The sequence below is a fragment of the Mercurialis annua genome, linkage group LG3, assembly GCF_937616625.2.
Source record: "Mercurialis annua linkage group LG3, ddMerAnnu1.2, whole genome shotgun sequence".
Taxonomy (NCBI): Eukaryota; Viridiplantae; Streptophyta; class Magnoliopsida; order Malpighiales; family Euphorbiaceae; genus Mercurialis; species Mercurialis annua.
Genome location: NC_065572.1, coordinates 62,205,289 through 62,221,456, shown reverse-complemented (window position 1 = coordinate 62,221,456; position 16,168 = coordinate 62,205,289). Strand labels below are relative to the sequence as shown.

The 16,168-nt window shown below is 29.2% G+C and overlaps 3 protein-coding genes across 3 annotated transcripts; all 3 read left to right on the top strand.

The window, feature by feature from the left end:
- The first annotated feature begins 3,972 nt into the window (after positions 1–3,972).
- LOC126671317 (cell number regulator 2-like) lies at positions 3,973–5,831 on the top strand. The gene is made up of 4 exons (XM_050365081.1): positions 3,973–4,328; positions 4,431–4,502; positions 5,037–5,249; positions 5,755–5,831. The coding sequence occupies exons 1-4, from the start codon at positions 4,100–4,102 to the stop codon at positions 5,829–5,831; spliced, it is 591 nt and encodes a 196-aa protein (XP_050221038.1). The 5' UTR covers positions 3,973–4,099.
- Positions 5,832–11,685: 5,854 nt separating this feature from the next.
- On the top strand, positions 11,686–13,764 carry LOC126671316 (acetylajmalan esterase-like). The gene is made up of 5 exons (XM_050365080.1): positions 11,686–11,935; positions 12,182–12,394; positions 12,487–12,635; positions 12,957–13,227; positions 13,547–13,764. Exons 1-5 carry the CDS (start codon positions 11,686–11,688, stop codon positions 13,762–13,764), a joined length of 1,101 nt encoding a protein of 366 aa, XP_050221037.1.
- A 796-nt stretch (positions 13,765–14,560) lies between these two features.
- LOC126672814 (F-box/FBD/LRR-repeat protein At1g13570-like) lies at positions 14,561–15,363 on the top strand. Its single transcript, XM_050366765.1, has 2 exons — positions 14,561–14,638; positions 14,689–15,363. Exons 1-2 carry the CDS (start codon positions 14,561–14,563, stop codon positions 15,361–15,363), a joined length of 753 nt encoding a protein of 250 aa, XP_050222722.1.
- The last annotated feature ends 805 nt before the right edge of the window (positions 15,364–16,168 follow it).

Here is a 16,168-nt window from a genome sequence, read left to right as displayed (position 1 = left end):
AAATAGATAAAAGGCATCAAAAGGTTGCCAATCACGCCATTAACGAATCCTAGGTAACCGGGTCAATTTGTAATATTGGTTCGGGTCAAATTATCAAAAACATCAATTTTGCTCTTTCGAGTCTAAAATTGAAAGCACTGAGGTTCGATTAATAACGAAATCTAAATCACTTTTGCGTAATTAGATTTCGATATAATACTAATTGAATATGGTTAATTTAGCTAATAATCACCCATTACCCCTAATTTTTAGGGGTTCAAGCACTAAACCTCATAATCTTTATGCCGACACTCACTAAACTTCTTGAGAGTGAAAGTTGGTGATTTTAAGAAAAGATGATGTGGCAACAATTTATTAATTTCAAATCCAACAAAAACCTGCCCCTATGTTAGGCCGGTGTCAGCTGACACCTCAGCACAAATACAAAAAATCTAAAATATCCCGAAAATTCAATTAAAAAATTAAAAAATATTCAACCCAATTAAATCCGACCCAACCACTACACCCTCAACATCCGGCCACCACCACCACCAGTCTCCGACCACCGCCGGCACCGATCGCCTCAATGACCGAAATTTTTTTTCCGGCCATCTTTTTATTGGATCTTTTCTTCATCTTTTCTTCTTGATGAAGAATATGTCGTCTATTCTTCTCGATGAAGAAAAGATCCAAAAAGAAGATGGCCAAAAAATATTTCCGGCCGTCGAGTGGTGGTGGCCGAAGACTGGTGGCAATAGTGGCCGGAAACCGGTGGCGGCAGTTAGGGGTGGAATGGTTGTTTTTGGATTTAATTAGGTTCAATGTTTTTATTTCTATTTTAATTTTAATTGATTTTCAGGATATTTTGGGTTTTTTTGATTTGTGATGAGGTGTCTGACACTTAACGTGAGATCAGATTTTTGTTGCTCTGAAATTAATAAATCGATGTCACGCCACCTTTTTTTAAATTGCCGATTTTCACTCTTAGAAGGTCTAGTGAGCGCCACCACAAAGATCAGGGGTTTAGTGATCGTTTTAAAGATTAGAGGGTTTAGTGATCGGACCCTAAAAGTACGGGGCCATGGGTGATTATTAACCGGTTAATTTGCAAACTTAACAACCACCGAAACCTTAAATCGCTCTCGCATGATTAAACCCGAAGCAAGTAATTAACTAAGTCCGTTTAATTAAATAACTTTCGTTCAATGAATTATACCCAAAATATAGATTAAGAGATCACTTTAATTTAAGCATTAATCCCAATAAGCATTACAAACCCTAATCACTAACCACGCCCTATTCACCCAATCAACAACATGGCAATCATATACAATCCTAAAATAAGGGGGTTTAACTACTCATACCTAACATAACATCATTAACTAAACAAAAACAAGCAAAAACAAGAAGTAAACATAATGTAGAGATTAATACCTTGGATATAGTAAGTGAAGATTAAAAGCATTAAAGGGATAATGAGACACAATACTTTTTTTTAACAGAGATAGATTAATTTAAACTAACTACATCCACGACATTACAAATATATACAAATTATATGCCATCCATGCCGTGTTACGTTGAATACATCGCTTTACGGGACTCGCCATTGTGGCGGGACGATGCCGCATCCGTCGCTTCTAACGCTTGTAGCCTTCTCCATAAATCTTCAATAATCTTCATCTTCTTTGTCCACAAGGGGATTCGAACCCACGCCCCTTGAAACTTGATGCCTCACTCTTAACCAACTGAGCTAGAGATCATTGGCAGACACAATACTGATAAGAGGAATACTAATCTTCTATTAATATTCCATAATAAAAGCTGAGAATAATTGACTAAGAACAAAAAGAACAAAATATGAAAAAAGAGTTATGGAGAGGCTACAAATTCTTCAAAGTAATGTCAAGCCTAAAATGGGAAATAGGAAGTCTTATATAGGTTTAGGACAAAAAAAAAAGGAATAAAATTACATTCTAATACAAGTTTAATTGAAGCTAACAATAAAAATAAATCAAGGTGATGCCTACACATTCAGATTCAGCTTTTCACCATATGTCCTCATTAATGATGTGTTTTTTTTCGAAATGGGTGACTTTTTTTTTTTTCGGAATGGGCTTAATCAAAATTGCTCCTGCTTTGCCTAGACATGGTTTCGATCAAAATCCAACATGTCTCGATCGAGACAAGCTTTTTTGGGTGAGTTTCGATCGAAACAAGTTTTGTCTCGAACGAGATAGGCTACTTGATGCCCTCACTGCTTCTTTGGCTCAGTTTGCTCTAAGTTTTCTCGCTTTGCATCTGAAACATTTCGATGCGAAAATAAGCAATACGTGACTCGAAAAGCATACAAAGACATTATTAGATGCTATAAATAGACATGTAAAATAGGAATAATTCTACTCTTATCATGTGTGTGTATTAATTATTATTGATTTATTATGTAATAATTTTTTAAACAATAAAATGTAAAGATTTTCATAAAATTCTTTTATATGACAATGAGTTTTTTTTTTTTTAAAAAGTGATCAACAAATTAGTAAACTATATAAAGTTGAATTACTTTAATGTATTTTTCTATTATGTTGTCATATGGTCTATTATTATAAAAAAAATTCGATCAAGAATGTAAAAATAAAATAAGGAAGCACAAAGTAATAAATGTTAAACAAATTAGAGTAAATGATCAAAAAAAGTCCAAACTTTTCATGAAAATTTTATAAAAATTCAAAACTTTCAATTTTATCCAATTTATCCTGAAACGCATGATTTTGTTTCAATAATATCCAACTATGTAATTTTACTCATGTGACGTCTATATGGCACTGATGTGGCAATGTCACACATCAGTGTCATATAAGTAAAATTATGTAGTTGGACATAATTGAAAAAAAAATCATGTATTTCAAAATAAATTGGATAAAATTGAAAAGTGTGGACTTTGTGAAGCTTTCATGACAAATTTAGCCTTTTTCGGCATTTGGCCAAAAAACTATGGTACGTAAAGAGTTAGTTAATAATGAATTGTTATTGAATAGTATAATTTGGCATATGCTATAGTTGATATTAAATTTAATATTATATAAAAAAACTGCTAACTCGTGGGTTCAAATTCTCTCATAAGCGCTCTCTATTCTTCAATTATAAAAAAATACCCACTTAATATGGTAATATTTTATTTGTCTAACTCTCTTTTAAAATGTATATCTCAAAAAACAGAATTTTATCCATCTGCTTTTTGATTGCCACATTTGTCATCTGATGGTACAAAAAAAAGTTGAAAAATGTGAGTTAGATGACACAATTTCATATATAAATTAGACCTATATAATGTGGTAGACAGTTTAACGCTAAAGGCATAAAATGAGATTTCTCTCAAAAAAAAATATGAGATGGAATAACAAATTTATATTGTTTTTTTAGCAAAAGATACAAAAAAATTCTCATAATTGTTTTAAAAGTAGAGATCAACTCTTTTTTTGTATACTTAAACTCTTTTTATTTTCAAATAGAACAAATAACACCTTTCTTTCAACACTATTAGAAACATTCGTTAATGGCTGACATGTCTCTCATAATCATATAGGAAAAAAATTTAAAAATAATTTTAATGCTTAAAATATTTACCAAAAATTTAAGGAGATAAGTGTCCCAAAAGTAAATTAAAAAAATTTATTTGTTCGATTTTAAAATAACGAGGGGTTAATTGCTCAATTTTAAAAATACAATGATTTAATTGTGTCTAAAAAATTAAAAACTCTAATATGTACTTTTAAAAAAAAGTCGATTTTTTTTATACCTTATGCTTTTTTTTTTCAAAGCAGTAAACTTGATTTCAATTGATAATTTATGTTAAGTTAAGAAGGTAAAATGAACCTTCATCGACAGTTTTGATGTTAATTGGCTTATTGCATATAAATTCACAAGCACATTAATATTTACGTCATCTCATGAATAAAAAAGTGCAAAAATTACAATTGCACCAAACCAACTGCTACTTGCAGTTATTTTCGAAGAGACACGTCCAACGGCAGTCTATTTATTCAAAAACAAAATCCTCTGTTATGTCAGCCTCCTCTATCATTCTCATCGGAGTCAGACAACAGCAACCACCACCAACATGTATCCTTCAATTACTACCGACTTTCCGGCGGAGCCACTGTCATCATCTGCATACTCTACACCATCTGCACCGCCGCAAACACCAACATTTTACTCCAAAACTGATAATTCCGTTACAGCCACCGGCATTCCGCTACGTCCGGACCGTAACGCTTCTTCTAATAGTTTGCATTCTCCGGTTGCTTGGTCCACCGGTCTCTGTGGCTGTTTCGAAGATATGAGCAGTTGTGGGTGTTTTTTACGTCACATTTCTCCATTGCTAAGCATGCATGTGTTTTTTTTTACTTTTGTAAATTAAGTTTTATAGAAATATAACTAAAATTTTGCAGGTTGCTTAACATGCTGGTGTCCTTGTGTTACATTTGGAAGAATTGCAGAAATGGCTGACAGAGGATCAACTGGTAATTAATTTTTAATTAAGATTCGGTGTTTTTAAACAGATTTTGCTATGAATATGAGATAAAAAGATTAGGAATTAGGGTACAATGTCAGTATTCATAAATATATCCATAACTATAATGACATTTTACAAGTATAATATGAATAAATTTTTTCTTATCAGTTTTGTCTAGTAAACCTAGTGTTGGGAGTATCAATTATATCCGACAAATATAAAAGATAAGTTTAATTGATTAAAATAAAGATAATTTAGCAACTTAAGTTACTTTAGTGACAAATTAATTAGTCATGTTTAAATTAAAAATTTGCAAACTTTTTATTTAAACATGACTAATTAATTAGTTTCTATTAATTAGACTCTTTTGTTTCTTTGTTGGTTATATAATTAACACAAATAACAAAATCATTTAACCAATTTGATTCAATTTTCTATTCACGATATATATTTGTCAATTTTGACAAAATTTCGGATTTATTATTTTGTTTGTCGACTAATACTTCAGTAATGTGACAAAGATGATTATGAATTTATGCAGCATGTGGAGTGAGCGGAGCACTGTACACATTGATGCTATGTTTGACGGGATGTTCGTGTATGTATTCATGCTTTTACCGATCAAAATTGAGGGGCCAATTTTTCTTGGAGGAAAGTCCTTGTACGGACTGTTGTGTTCATTGTTTTTGTGAAGAATGTGCTTTGTGCCAAGAATATAGAGAACTTAAGAATCGTGGCTTTGACATGTCTATAGGTAAATTTATCTTTTCTTTTTTGATCCCTTAACTTTACATTAGTTATGAATATAAAAAAAATAGACAATTAAGAGTTTTTTGTTGAGTAAAGGCCCAATTCGGTCTATAAATTTGCCACTCTGGATCAAATAATTAACTCATTCTCAGTCTGATCAATTAAAAATAAAACTCTTATTTTTTCGACCAATTAAAAATAAAATTGTATGATATGATCAAATTAAGATTTTTTTTTGCCAAAAAAAAATCTTAATTTTGATATTAGAATGACCTAATTTTGTCATCAATTGATTTGAAAATGGAGAAAATTATTTTTAATTGATTTAAATACATAAAATATTTATAAAAAAAAAATTATATAATTTTTTTTTTTTATAATTAATTAAAATAGTTGTGAGTTATTTTATTTTAAATTATAGATTTAAAGACTGGTTTCATTTTTTTATTTTATTTTATTTTTAATGAGTTGACATAAAATTATTTGTTGTTTTATATGTAATGAAATAGGTTGGCATGGGAATATGGAAAGGCAGAAAAGATTGGCTGCAACGGCTCCTGTAATTGAAGGAGGGATGACTAGATAGGGATCTGTTTATTGTTTTGCTCTCTTTTATTATTGTGGTTTTTATTGTTTTGCCATGCAGTTAACTTTTTTTTTAAATTTTGATGAATTCCGTAATGAAGTGTGAGACGTATACGATATTCTTTTAATATTTTAATGAATGAATATGTTTAAGAGCATTTTCAATGGTGCTCTTTAAAATAAAGAGCATTTTTAAATAAATAAAGAGTATCGTTAATAATAAAGAGTGTAAATTTTATTTGTATTCTAAGTTGCACGGAAACAGAAATAAAAACAGAAACGTAAACGGCGAAACAGATTTTTTTAAAAATGTAGCAAACGCAAACGTGGGGGAACGTGTAAATTGTTAAAATACAGGGGTATATTTATAAATATATAAAGCCATAAAATTATTTAATATATATATATTAATTTTTTTTACAAAAGTTTATTTTCATATAAATAAACTATTATAACAATTAATAAGATAAATCATTCGAATTTATTACAAATATAGCATATTTACAAATTCCACAATTATAAAGTCTATAATGTGAATATATAACAAATATAACATATAATAAATTCCATAATTAAAAAGTCCGAGTAATTGATTAGTTCCCTTTTATTTATAGTAATCTTTCTAAGATTTTTTAAACTATTTAAAAACTTTTTTTCTATATAGGAATCGAGTTTCCAATTTTTACTATTTACGGAAACGGGCCCGAAATGTTTCCGAAGAGTTTATGAGGGTTTCCGAAATGGAGAAATGTTTCCGAAACGGAAAAACTTGCTCTACATAAGGTTTCCGTGCATCCTAATTGTATCCAATGGACTATCTAAAATATATTACTTTTTTCATTATTTGATTTGTTTTCTCATTTTATTATCATCACTTTTTCTCTTCTTTTATTAAGTCTGTTATCATTTTCTTTATCTTCTATTTGCAGATGCAGCTTAATTTTTGAATGAATTATGCCTCGTTAATTTGCCATTACATTTAACCAAGTTATTTTATTAGAAAAAATAACCACTAATCCAAAAATAGAAATAGTCATCTCTAATTAGCCTAAAATTATATCATATCACTTGTTTAAAGGTTGATGGTAACTTTTCTCAAAGAATGAAACAAAACAAATTAAAAGCTCAGTGTTGAACTTTTATCTTTTAATAATAATGAACATTTCATAGTAGCTGAGTAGTGTTTACTTTGAAAATCTCTAAGTATAGAATGTTAAGTGGAACAAGCATCATGTGTGATGCCATTTTCTACCATTTCTGTTGATGCTAACAATTGAATTATGGTTGTTCATGTCCAGAAATTAAAAATTAAACCTAGAAAAATTATGCAACACCCTTTTAATTTTTGAAATTAAATCTAGAAATTAGACCCAAATTTAACCTATGGGACTGATAAAGATATCAGATATTCATTGAAAAGCATTGGAGCATCAAATATGGTGCTCCTGCAAAAAGCAATAACGACGTCAACAAAAATATAGAGACTACATTTAAATATCTACATAATCATCAATTTAATTGAAATAAAAAGAACCAATTTGAATCAAGATTGTTTTCTTTTAAAGAAAAAGAAAGGAAAAAAATGGCTGAGTGAAAACTTTTTTTAACAGAAATGAAAAGGTAATTGAGATGAAGGTGAAAATAGTTGCATTTTTGCAAAATAAAAAATTAGCTTGATTCTTTAGATGTGTAGAGTCAAATTAATTTTTTATTTTTATTTTTAAAAATAGAGTCTACTGGACCAGTTTTTTTGTCTTTATCTTTATAATAACGGCTTTTCACTCAAATAACTAACATTCAGATTTGATTTACTTTTATACTGACTCATATTACATTTCAAAGCTACCATACAAAAAAAACTTATTACTTTTATATCATTCATATAAATAGAACTTTAATAATACAAACTCTCATAATTACAATTATTTTCTCTCTCATCATAATTCTCTCTTCTCAACTCGCCTTTCACACACTCAGATCATCGTTCCGCCTCTGCCGTTCCATTTCCGTCGTTCCATCTCGTATCGCCTTCGTCTCGTCGCCATTTTTCGTTTATCTTTTTTTATTTTAGATCGAATTTTTTTGTTTTTTTTATCATTTTCAGATCTGAAATTTTTTGTTCTTTTTTTTATCATTTTCATATCTGTAATTTGTTTATTTTTTTTACCGTTTTTCACCATTAAACATGTATAAAGAATATCTTTAAAGAATCTAATACTCATTTCATATTATGTAGAATAATTTTGTGATTTTATGAAATAAAATTATATTATTTCTGCATTTTTCTTGTGTTTAGTTGTATTTCTATGTTTTTTTATTCTGCAGAACGATTAGTTAATGATGATTGATTGCTGAATTATTATAATGTTACATTGTTGTTTATTTTATGTTGACTTTATGTTGATATCAACTGATTTTTTTTTTGATTTTAATATTGACAAATAAAATAATATTGTCTGTGAAATAAACTAAAAAAGTTAAATTAAATTAAATTAAATTGAGAATAGATAATGATATGATAGCATCCGAGAAGATAAATAATGATGTTGAATTATTGTAAAGTTGATATTGTGTTGATTTTCGGTTGATATTTTGTTAATAATGATGTTAAATTATTGTATTACAATGTTGATATTGTGCTGATATTGTTTTGATATTATGTTGATATTTAAATAATTTTACATTCACGAAAAATAACACATTATATGTGAAATAAAATAAAAAATTAAAAAAAATTGAAACAATGTTGAAAAAATAAAAATTAGTGTATAAAAATATCAAACACTTAAAGTTAGTTAGTTTATTATATATGTTGATTTCATGTTGATTTCGTGTTGATATTAAAACTGACGAAAAACATCAACAGTAAAAAAAAGTCAAAATTAAAAAAAATATTCAAAATTTAAATATGTGATAAATATTATATGCAGGAAAATAATGGTGAAAAAAAATTAAATGATGAAAGAAAATATTGAAAAAAGAGAGTTAATATCAAAAGTAAAGTTTTTTCAAAAAGTAGTATAAAAGAAAAAAAAATTGGTATGAAATGTAAAAATTTAGAAGAGAGAGTAAATAAGTAAATGTTTGAAAAAAAAAGTATTCCATATTAAAAGCCCTTATAATAAAGAGTTTTGGATTATAAAGAGCTCATGTATATTTAAAATTATGATAAAATTAAAAAAAAATATTTTGATTAAAACATTATGTCACTATGATTCAATAATTTTTTATTTATACTAATTATATGCTGTTAACAAATAAAAAAAGAAAAGAAAATAAATTTTTATTCTTATTCTTATGACGATATGCTCCAAAACTACAGAAACGTTAATATTTCAAAAATTATTATCAAAATTTATCAAAATTTTAATAATATTACAAAAAGGTTTATGAATTATATATGATTATCAACTATGTAGTTGAAAATTACAAAAATTTAATATAAAATGATTTATTATAAAAATAACTTAAGACACTAATCATATATTATTAATGACAAAAGGCTCAATTTAACCTCTGATATTGGACCAAACGAATTAATAAAACTCTGAGGTCGAAGTCTGTTCACTTTAACCCCTAACGTTGTTCAAAACGGCTCACATCACACCGCAAATTTGACTCCGTCAGTATTTTTGTCAAGTGATGATGTGGCATATAAGAAAAATGTTCAAAAAAATTCTTAATGTTTAAAATACTTACCAATTATTACTTACAATTTTTTTTAACAATTTGCAGCTTCTTATTCATTTAAATATCAATAATTTAAAAATATTTATTAAAATAATTAAAACACAATTAAAAATTTCAAAACAAAATTAAATGCTTTAAAATCCAATTAAACGCTTTAAAATCTAATCTCCGGCAAAAAAATATTTCAACTAAAAATTAAAAGAAAAATAAAAAAAATCACAGGAGAAGACGAACAAAACGAACCCATTCGTCTTCTCTGGTGAATTTTTTTATTGTTTTATTTTTTTAATTTTTTTAGGTTCAATTAGGTTTAAAAATTTAGTTAAGTTTAAATTTATTTTTAATTGGTTTAACCAAATTCCAATTTATTTAATTGGATTTTGAAGCATTTAATTAGTTTTGAAGTACTTAATTGTGTCTTAATAAATATTTTAATTTTAATTATTTTTTAATTATTGATATTTAATTGAAGAAGAGGGTGAAAATGGTTTAAAAATTTATAAATATAAAACTGGTAAGTATTTTAAATATTAAGAATATTTTTGAACTTTGTCCATACATGTCACGTCATCATTTGACAGAAAACTGGCGGAGTCAAATTTTTAGTGTGATATGAACTATTTTGGACAATATTAGGGGTTAAAATAAGCGCACTTCGACCTCAGAGTTTTATTAATTTTTTTCGGTCCGACCTCAGAGCTAATGTGAGCCTTCTGCCTATTGTTATCAGTCTAGTTCTTTAGCTTTTCTATCTTTCTTGGATATAATTGAACCGTAAAATATAAAATTTTAGAACCAAATTGATATGATTTTGTTAGGGAAATATTTGTCAATTTTGACATAATTTTAAATATATTGGTTTGAAGAAAAAAAACACAATTCATTTATAAATTTAAACAGGATTGGATGTAAAATAGTTACGGAAAGCCAGTAGCCGAATTGGAGGCGACTACAATTTCATTCGTTCAGTAGTTTTTATTTATTTTTCGTTTTAATGCGTTTTCTATTCTTTTTATTGAATTTTCCTTTTGTTGTAATTTTTGTTCAAAAATGAGAATTCTAGCTGCCACATGCTGTTATTTATCTACTAGATGTTTGCAATATTTATCTAATATTTAGTAAAAAAAATTCCACAGTTTTGCTTATTTATTTTCCAAGATGCATGTACAGCCCCTCAAAAAAATATACTCCCTCCATTCCTTAATACTTGACGTTTTAGAGAGGGGCACACAAATTAAGAAAGCAATTAATACATGAAAAAGTTCCTAATCTACCCTTCACTGTTGCTTTGTCGGTAATTACCAATTTTTCTTTACCACCCATAAAGCTAAAGCCTAACTACCTTCTGCCATTGTTTTGTTCATCTCTGCTGCATCATGCCCTCCCAAGTTTTCTTTGTCCCTTTTTTCTTCACTAACTTATGAATTCAACAATAATATTTCCACTTGCCCACTTAATTTTATATCCAAAAACCACAAAAACAACAATAATCTTTGTTCTCTACTTTTTATTTCAAGCGGATCCATACTTTGTCCACCGCCGCCGCCATAAAAACCTCCATATCCACCGGCAGCAGACATCCTTTGTCCATCACGGCCACCATAACCATCGCTTTTATACTCGTCTCTTCCATTTTCACTATAATTTCGATCTTTTTTCAGATTTAAAAGAACTAAAAAAAATAACCAGAGTGAAAATTAACCGAAAAACGAGAGAAAGAAGGTTGAGTAGATTAATTAATCTTTAGTTTTAAAATAAAGAAGAGATGTAGAGAAAAGGTTTCAGAGAGAGAAAGTCTTCTTTCTGAAAGAAAATGTATTCTTTCGATGTAGTGGGAATGAAGGTTAATTTTGGCAAAATCAGGCTATAATATTCAAAACGTCAATTATTTTGGAATTTTTGGGAAAGTCTGAAACGACAATTATTAAGGAATGGAGGGAGTATATTAAGTTATAGCTGGTAATTAATCAATTAATTCTGTTTTTCAGGTTCAAATTTGTGAATACACATCATCCCAACCCGACAAATCAATTCATTTGGTTATTTAATTAGTTTAACATGTTTGAAAATCATAGAGGATCCTTCTATATGCCGTGCCTATATAATCTTTAGTTAAAATTATTTATTAATAATTAAGCTCTTAACAATAAATTAATTTACTAAACATGAATGCAAACACAGCTTTCTTTCAAGTTCTTATAGTTGCCTCATTGTTCGTCATAATTTCTTGCCAGGCAAAAGATCTCAAGGCTTGTAAATTTGATAGAATATATCAATTAGGCGCTTCTCTTTCGGATACCGGAAATTCTATAATAGAACATCCTCTAGCGTATCATGCTCGATTGCCTTACGGTGAAACTATTGGAAAGGCAACTGGCCGACCTTCAGATGGATATTTAATGATTGATTTTCTAGGTAACAAAGCATTTTGTTTTAATAAGTTACACACATGAGAGTGGTTGCATATATATACGAAAGCTTATCAACTTTTATGTTTTAACGTTTCATTTCCGAAAACAATTTTAAAACTTAGTTGGTTTATGTTTCTAATATATTTTTGTAAAAAGGAAAATCAGTTTTTTATTTCTAGTTGCTATTTCAATTCTTTTACCGTTTTCATGATATATAAATTAAACTGTATATTTTTGTTGATTTTTGTAGCACTTTCTGCCGGAGTTCCATTGCTTCAGCCTTACGAGAATCCAAATTCGACATTTACTCATGGAGCGGATTTTGCAGTTGCCGGTGTTACAGCTTTGTCTAAGGAAAAATTGATGGAATTAAAACTTGATCTTGGATATTCTAATAGCTCCCTCATTGTTCAACTTGGATGGCTCAAAAAACTTTTATCCTCTATCTGCAATGATACAAAAGGTTACAAATAACAATATTCACATTGCATTCCAATTAATTCAAAATATATATAATTTTCTGTATTAATTTTGAATGATTGATATTTTCAATAGATTGTCAAAAGAAACTTAAGTCCTCCCTTTTCTCGGTTGCGATCGGGCCGAATGATTACGGGCGTGCATTGTGGAAAAATGTGAGCATTGCAAAAACTAAGGAAACAATGACACCATTAGTTGTGCAAACCATTAAAGATGGCATCCAAGTAAGTTAATTATAGAAAATTCCATATATTTATATCAGATTAAAAGTCTTAGCGACATCAAACTTTATTTTATATTTCAATTTAGTGTCAAAATTTTGTATTTGTATCAAAGTGCTATGAAAAATTTACTAATTTTAATTTTAAACAAACAATGACTTCACATTACTTTCCGACCTTATAAAGTGAAGGAGTGAAGTTTTTTTAAAAATATGCTATCATGTCGGTTGTCATGTTATATGGCTTCTTACACAGCGGTAAATTTGTAAAATATATTGTCTTCAATTGCCTGTCATCTTATATTTTATGTTTTATTTGTTACAGACGATAATTAGTTATGGTGCTAGTCGTATAGTTGTCGATGCAGCCTATCCACTTGGTTGCTCGCCATCGTACCTATCGTCTTTCTTGAACAAGACTTCTGCTATTGATTCGTTTGGTTGTTTAAAGGATTATAATAGTATTTATGAAAATCATAACACTCAACTTGGAAAAGCTCTTGAAGAATTACGAAAAACGAATCCACATGTGATCATTGTTTACAATGATGTGTACAATGCAACATATTCAATAATCAAAAATCTTCGATCTCTTGGTGAGTCAACTTCAAATCTTTTGTATTGCATATAAATATATGTGCATTTGGTTAAAATCAAACATAATCAAATTTTGATGTTAAAGAACAAATCAAACCAAATTTATAAAGATTTATATTTGATTCGATTCAACTCATACATAATAAGTGAATCAAAACAATGTACGTTCAAAACCGAATTGAACCAAAAACTTAATGTTTTTTATAAAGTCAAATCTAACCGAATTGTATTTATCAGTTCAGATCGATTTCTTTACGACCCTACATATACATATGATTAAATATTCTTAAATTATAATTTTGTTAATTATGTATACAGGATTTAAAACATATAGAAAAGCTTGTTGCGGGATTGGAGGAAAATATAATGTTAGTCCTGGATTGGATAAGATGTGTGGAGCTAAAGGTGTACCGGTTTGTCCAAACCCTAGTGAACATGTATTTTGGGATGGAGCCCATTTCACTCATCATTCAAGCGAAGTTATATCACATTATCTCGTCAAAAGGATGCTGCCTAAACTTAAATGTACTGCTTGATAAATAGTTAATCTTCGTATAGATTTTTTTTTTTTTTGATAATGTCTTCGTATAGAATATATGTATATGTTTCATGTGAAAAAATATGTTATTTTACCCCTTTAGATGAAGAGAACAACAACCTAGCTTTATTTATGGAGTAACCCTGTACTTGAAAATTTATTTCAACAACCTACATTGAGCTGTACTAACACTAACCTCATTCATTAAACAACGTTGGAATTTAATTTAACTTTAAATAGTAAATTTAGGATAATTATAATATCCAGTGGTGTTCCAAAATTCCACTCAAATAATGGAAAATATACCATGCAATTATGTTATGATACGTACAAAGTATAAAGGCATGGAATGTACTTTAGACATTTATAGACTCTTAACTAAAATTAAAAAAAGTCTAAAAAACACTTTTGATAGTCGAACATTTTGTGCTAACATGTGCTATCTTCATTCACACATCGTCTTATAAAAACTAAAGATAAATTAAAAACTTGCTTTGCCAAATCAATATAGTCTACAAAAGAAGATATGGGTTGGAACAGAACATATTCTTTAACTCTATTATAATATTCATTGCATTTGACTTACATTATTAAATTGTTTAGCAATTCAGTGTCTTGTGTTTAGCAATTCAGTGTCTTGTGTTTTGGTCCTTATTAAATTGTTTATTTGCCTTACATTAATCTCACCTTTTCAACTTCTCAACACACTACAATCCACCAATTACTCTCTCTGACTGCTCTATATATAGCAAGTCACTAACAAAACGTAAAATAGTAGACGAAAAACGGAAACTATGGTAAGTGACTATTCCTCTCTTATTCTAGTTTTATTTGCTCAGATAATTATAATGTGGTTGGAATCATATGATAATGTAAGTCACAAAATGATGAATTTATTATGTCTATTGATTTTGATTTTCAGGATATCCAGCCGGCCAAAAAGATCGAAAACAGCTCAAGGTCCAATATAATCAGTAACCTGCCAAGTAATGTCATAGACAATATTCTAATTTGTCTGCCGATTCAAGAAGCTGTGAGGACTAGTATTTTGTCCGAGAAATGGAGGTTTAAGTGGATGTATCTTTCCAAATTGGTATTTGATAATACGTTTTATCAGACATCAGTTTTACCTTCTACTGCACAACCTAACATTACTAAACTTTTGTTTAATATCTATAAAGTTCTATTACTTCACCATGGATCCATATTGAATTTTACTCTTCATGTTCCGTTATTGGAAATGTATCCCGAGATTAACCAATTGATGCTTTACCTAAGCAAGAAAGACGTTCAGGAAATTTTCTTCAATATTGGAGAAAATAAACATCATAGATTGCCGTCATTTTTGTTCTCATGTGTGACATTGAGGCGCCTGACCTTGTCCTCATGTACTTTCACAGTTCCATTAGCATTTCAAGGATTTGTTAAGTTGATTTCTCTTACGTTTCAGTCGGTTAATTGTATCAATGTATTTGAAACTTGTTGTACAATATTTAGAATGAACAGAGTGTATTTAAGCTCGAGGCGTGATGTCACTGCCCTAAAAGTATATCGAAGTATACTCCAGGATACAACAGCTCTTCTACGTAAATTGTAGGCGCAGGAGAAGCAGTGGTTAATATATGATCAAAAATTGATCAACCCTAATCCAGCAAGTTTAAATTTAAAATAACAGATAGAAAAATATTTTTTAGTTGCTAAAAATCCGAGAGTGGAGATAATGGAGGTTAAAGCTAATCAGAAGTTAATTAAACGTGTTTAATTGCTCAGTCCAATTTTGTTCCGATTTTTTAGGCGTTAACCCAAACTGTTTTTTACTTAGTCAAAATATAGCCTTCTCATATAAGGCTTAAATCATAAAAATAAAAATAATTAATTTCGGGTAACAAAAAAATTTAATCAAGCCTTGGACTAAGTCCACTTGATTTGCAACATCCACCCACACCCAAGTCCAACTCCGAAGAGGGGAGGGGGGGGCGCGAGCCCATTCCCTTCCCTCCAACACACTTATAAGCCCATAAAGGGTTTTCACTTATAAACTCATGTATAGTCTTTTAACTTCCAATGTGGGACTTTTGCCTTTTGAAATAACTCTTTAAAAACAAAACTTACAACAATCCCCCACTTATTTCAAAACGCTTGCTGGACTAGATTCTTTATATAAATGCATCAGTTTCGGTGTCTTTTGGACTATGAACAAAAACCTGAAAAGTAGAGTTATAACTCACGGTAAGCCTGGTGAAGTTTTAAACTTCTATGAACCAAGGATTCCATTTGCAAGTTATAGTTCTCAACAATCACATTATACTTTCACAAACTGCTACTCAACGCGGTTGTGCGCATTTAGGCCGTGCGCGTACCTGTTTATTCATGAGTGCTCTAACGACTTAGCCACGAGTCAT

Bases quoted from the DNA above. Each gene is read 5' to 3' on its own strand.
- LOC126671316 (XM_050365080.1), top strand. From the start codon at position 11,686: ATGAATGCAAACACAGCTTTCTTTCAAGTTCTTATAGTTGCCTCATTG. The intron at 12,636-12,956 runs GTAAGTTAATTA...TATTTGTTACAG, and splicing joins CCATTAAAGATGGCATCCAA to ACGATAATTAGTTATGGTGC. The intron at 13,228-13,546 runs GTGAGTCAACTT...TTATGTATACAG, and splicing joins CAAAAATCTTCGATCTCTTG to GATTTAAAACATATAGAAAA.
- LOC126672814 (XM_050366765.1), top strand. From the start codon at position 14,561: ATGGTAAGTGACTATTCCTCTCTTATTCTAGTTTTATTTGCTCAGATA. The intron at 14,639-14,688 runs GTAAGTCACAAA...TTTGATTTTCAG, and splicing joins GGTTGGAATCATATGATAAT to GATATCCAGCCGGCCAAAAA.
- LOC126671317 (XM_050365081.1), top strand. From the start codon at position 4,100: ATGTATCCTTCAATTACTACCGACTTTCCGGCGGAGCCACTGTCATCA. The intron at 4,329-4,430 runs GTGGGTGTTTTT...AAAATTTTGCAG, and splicing joins TTTCGAAGATATGAGCAGTT to GTTGCTTAACATGCTGGTGT. The intron at 5,250-5,754 runs GTAAATTTATCT...GTAATGAAATAG, and splicing joins TGGCTTTGACATGTCTATAG to GTTGGCATGGGAATATGGAA.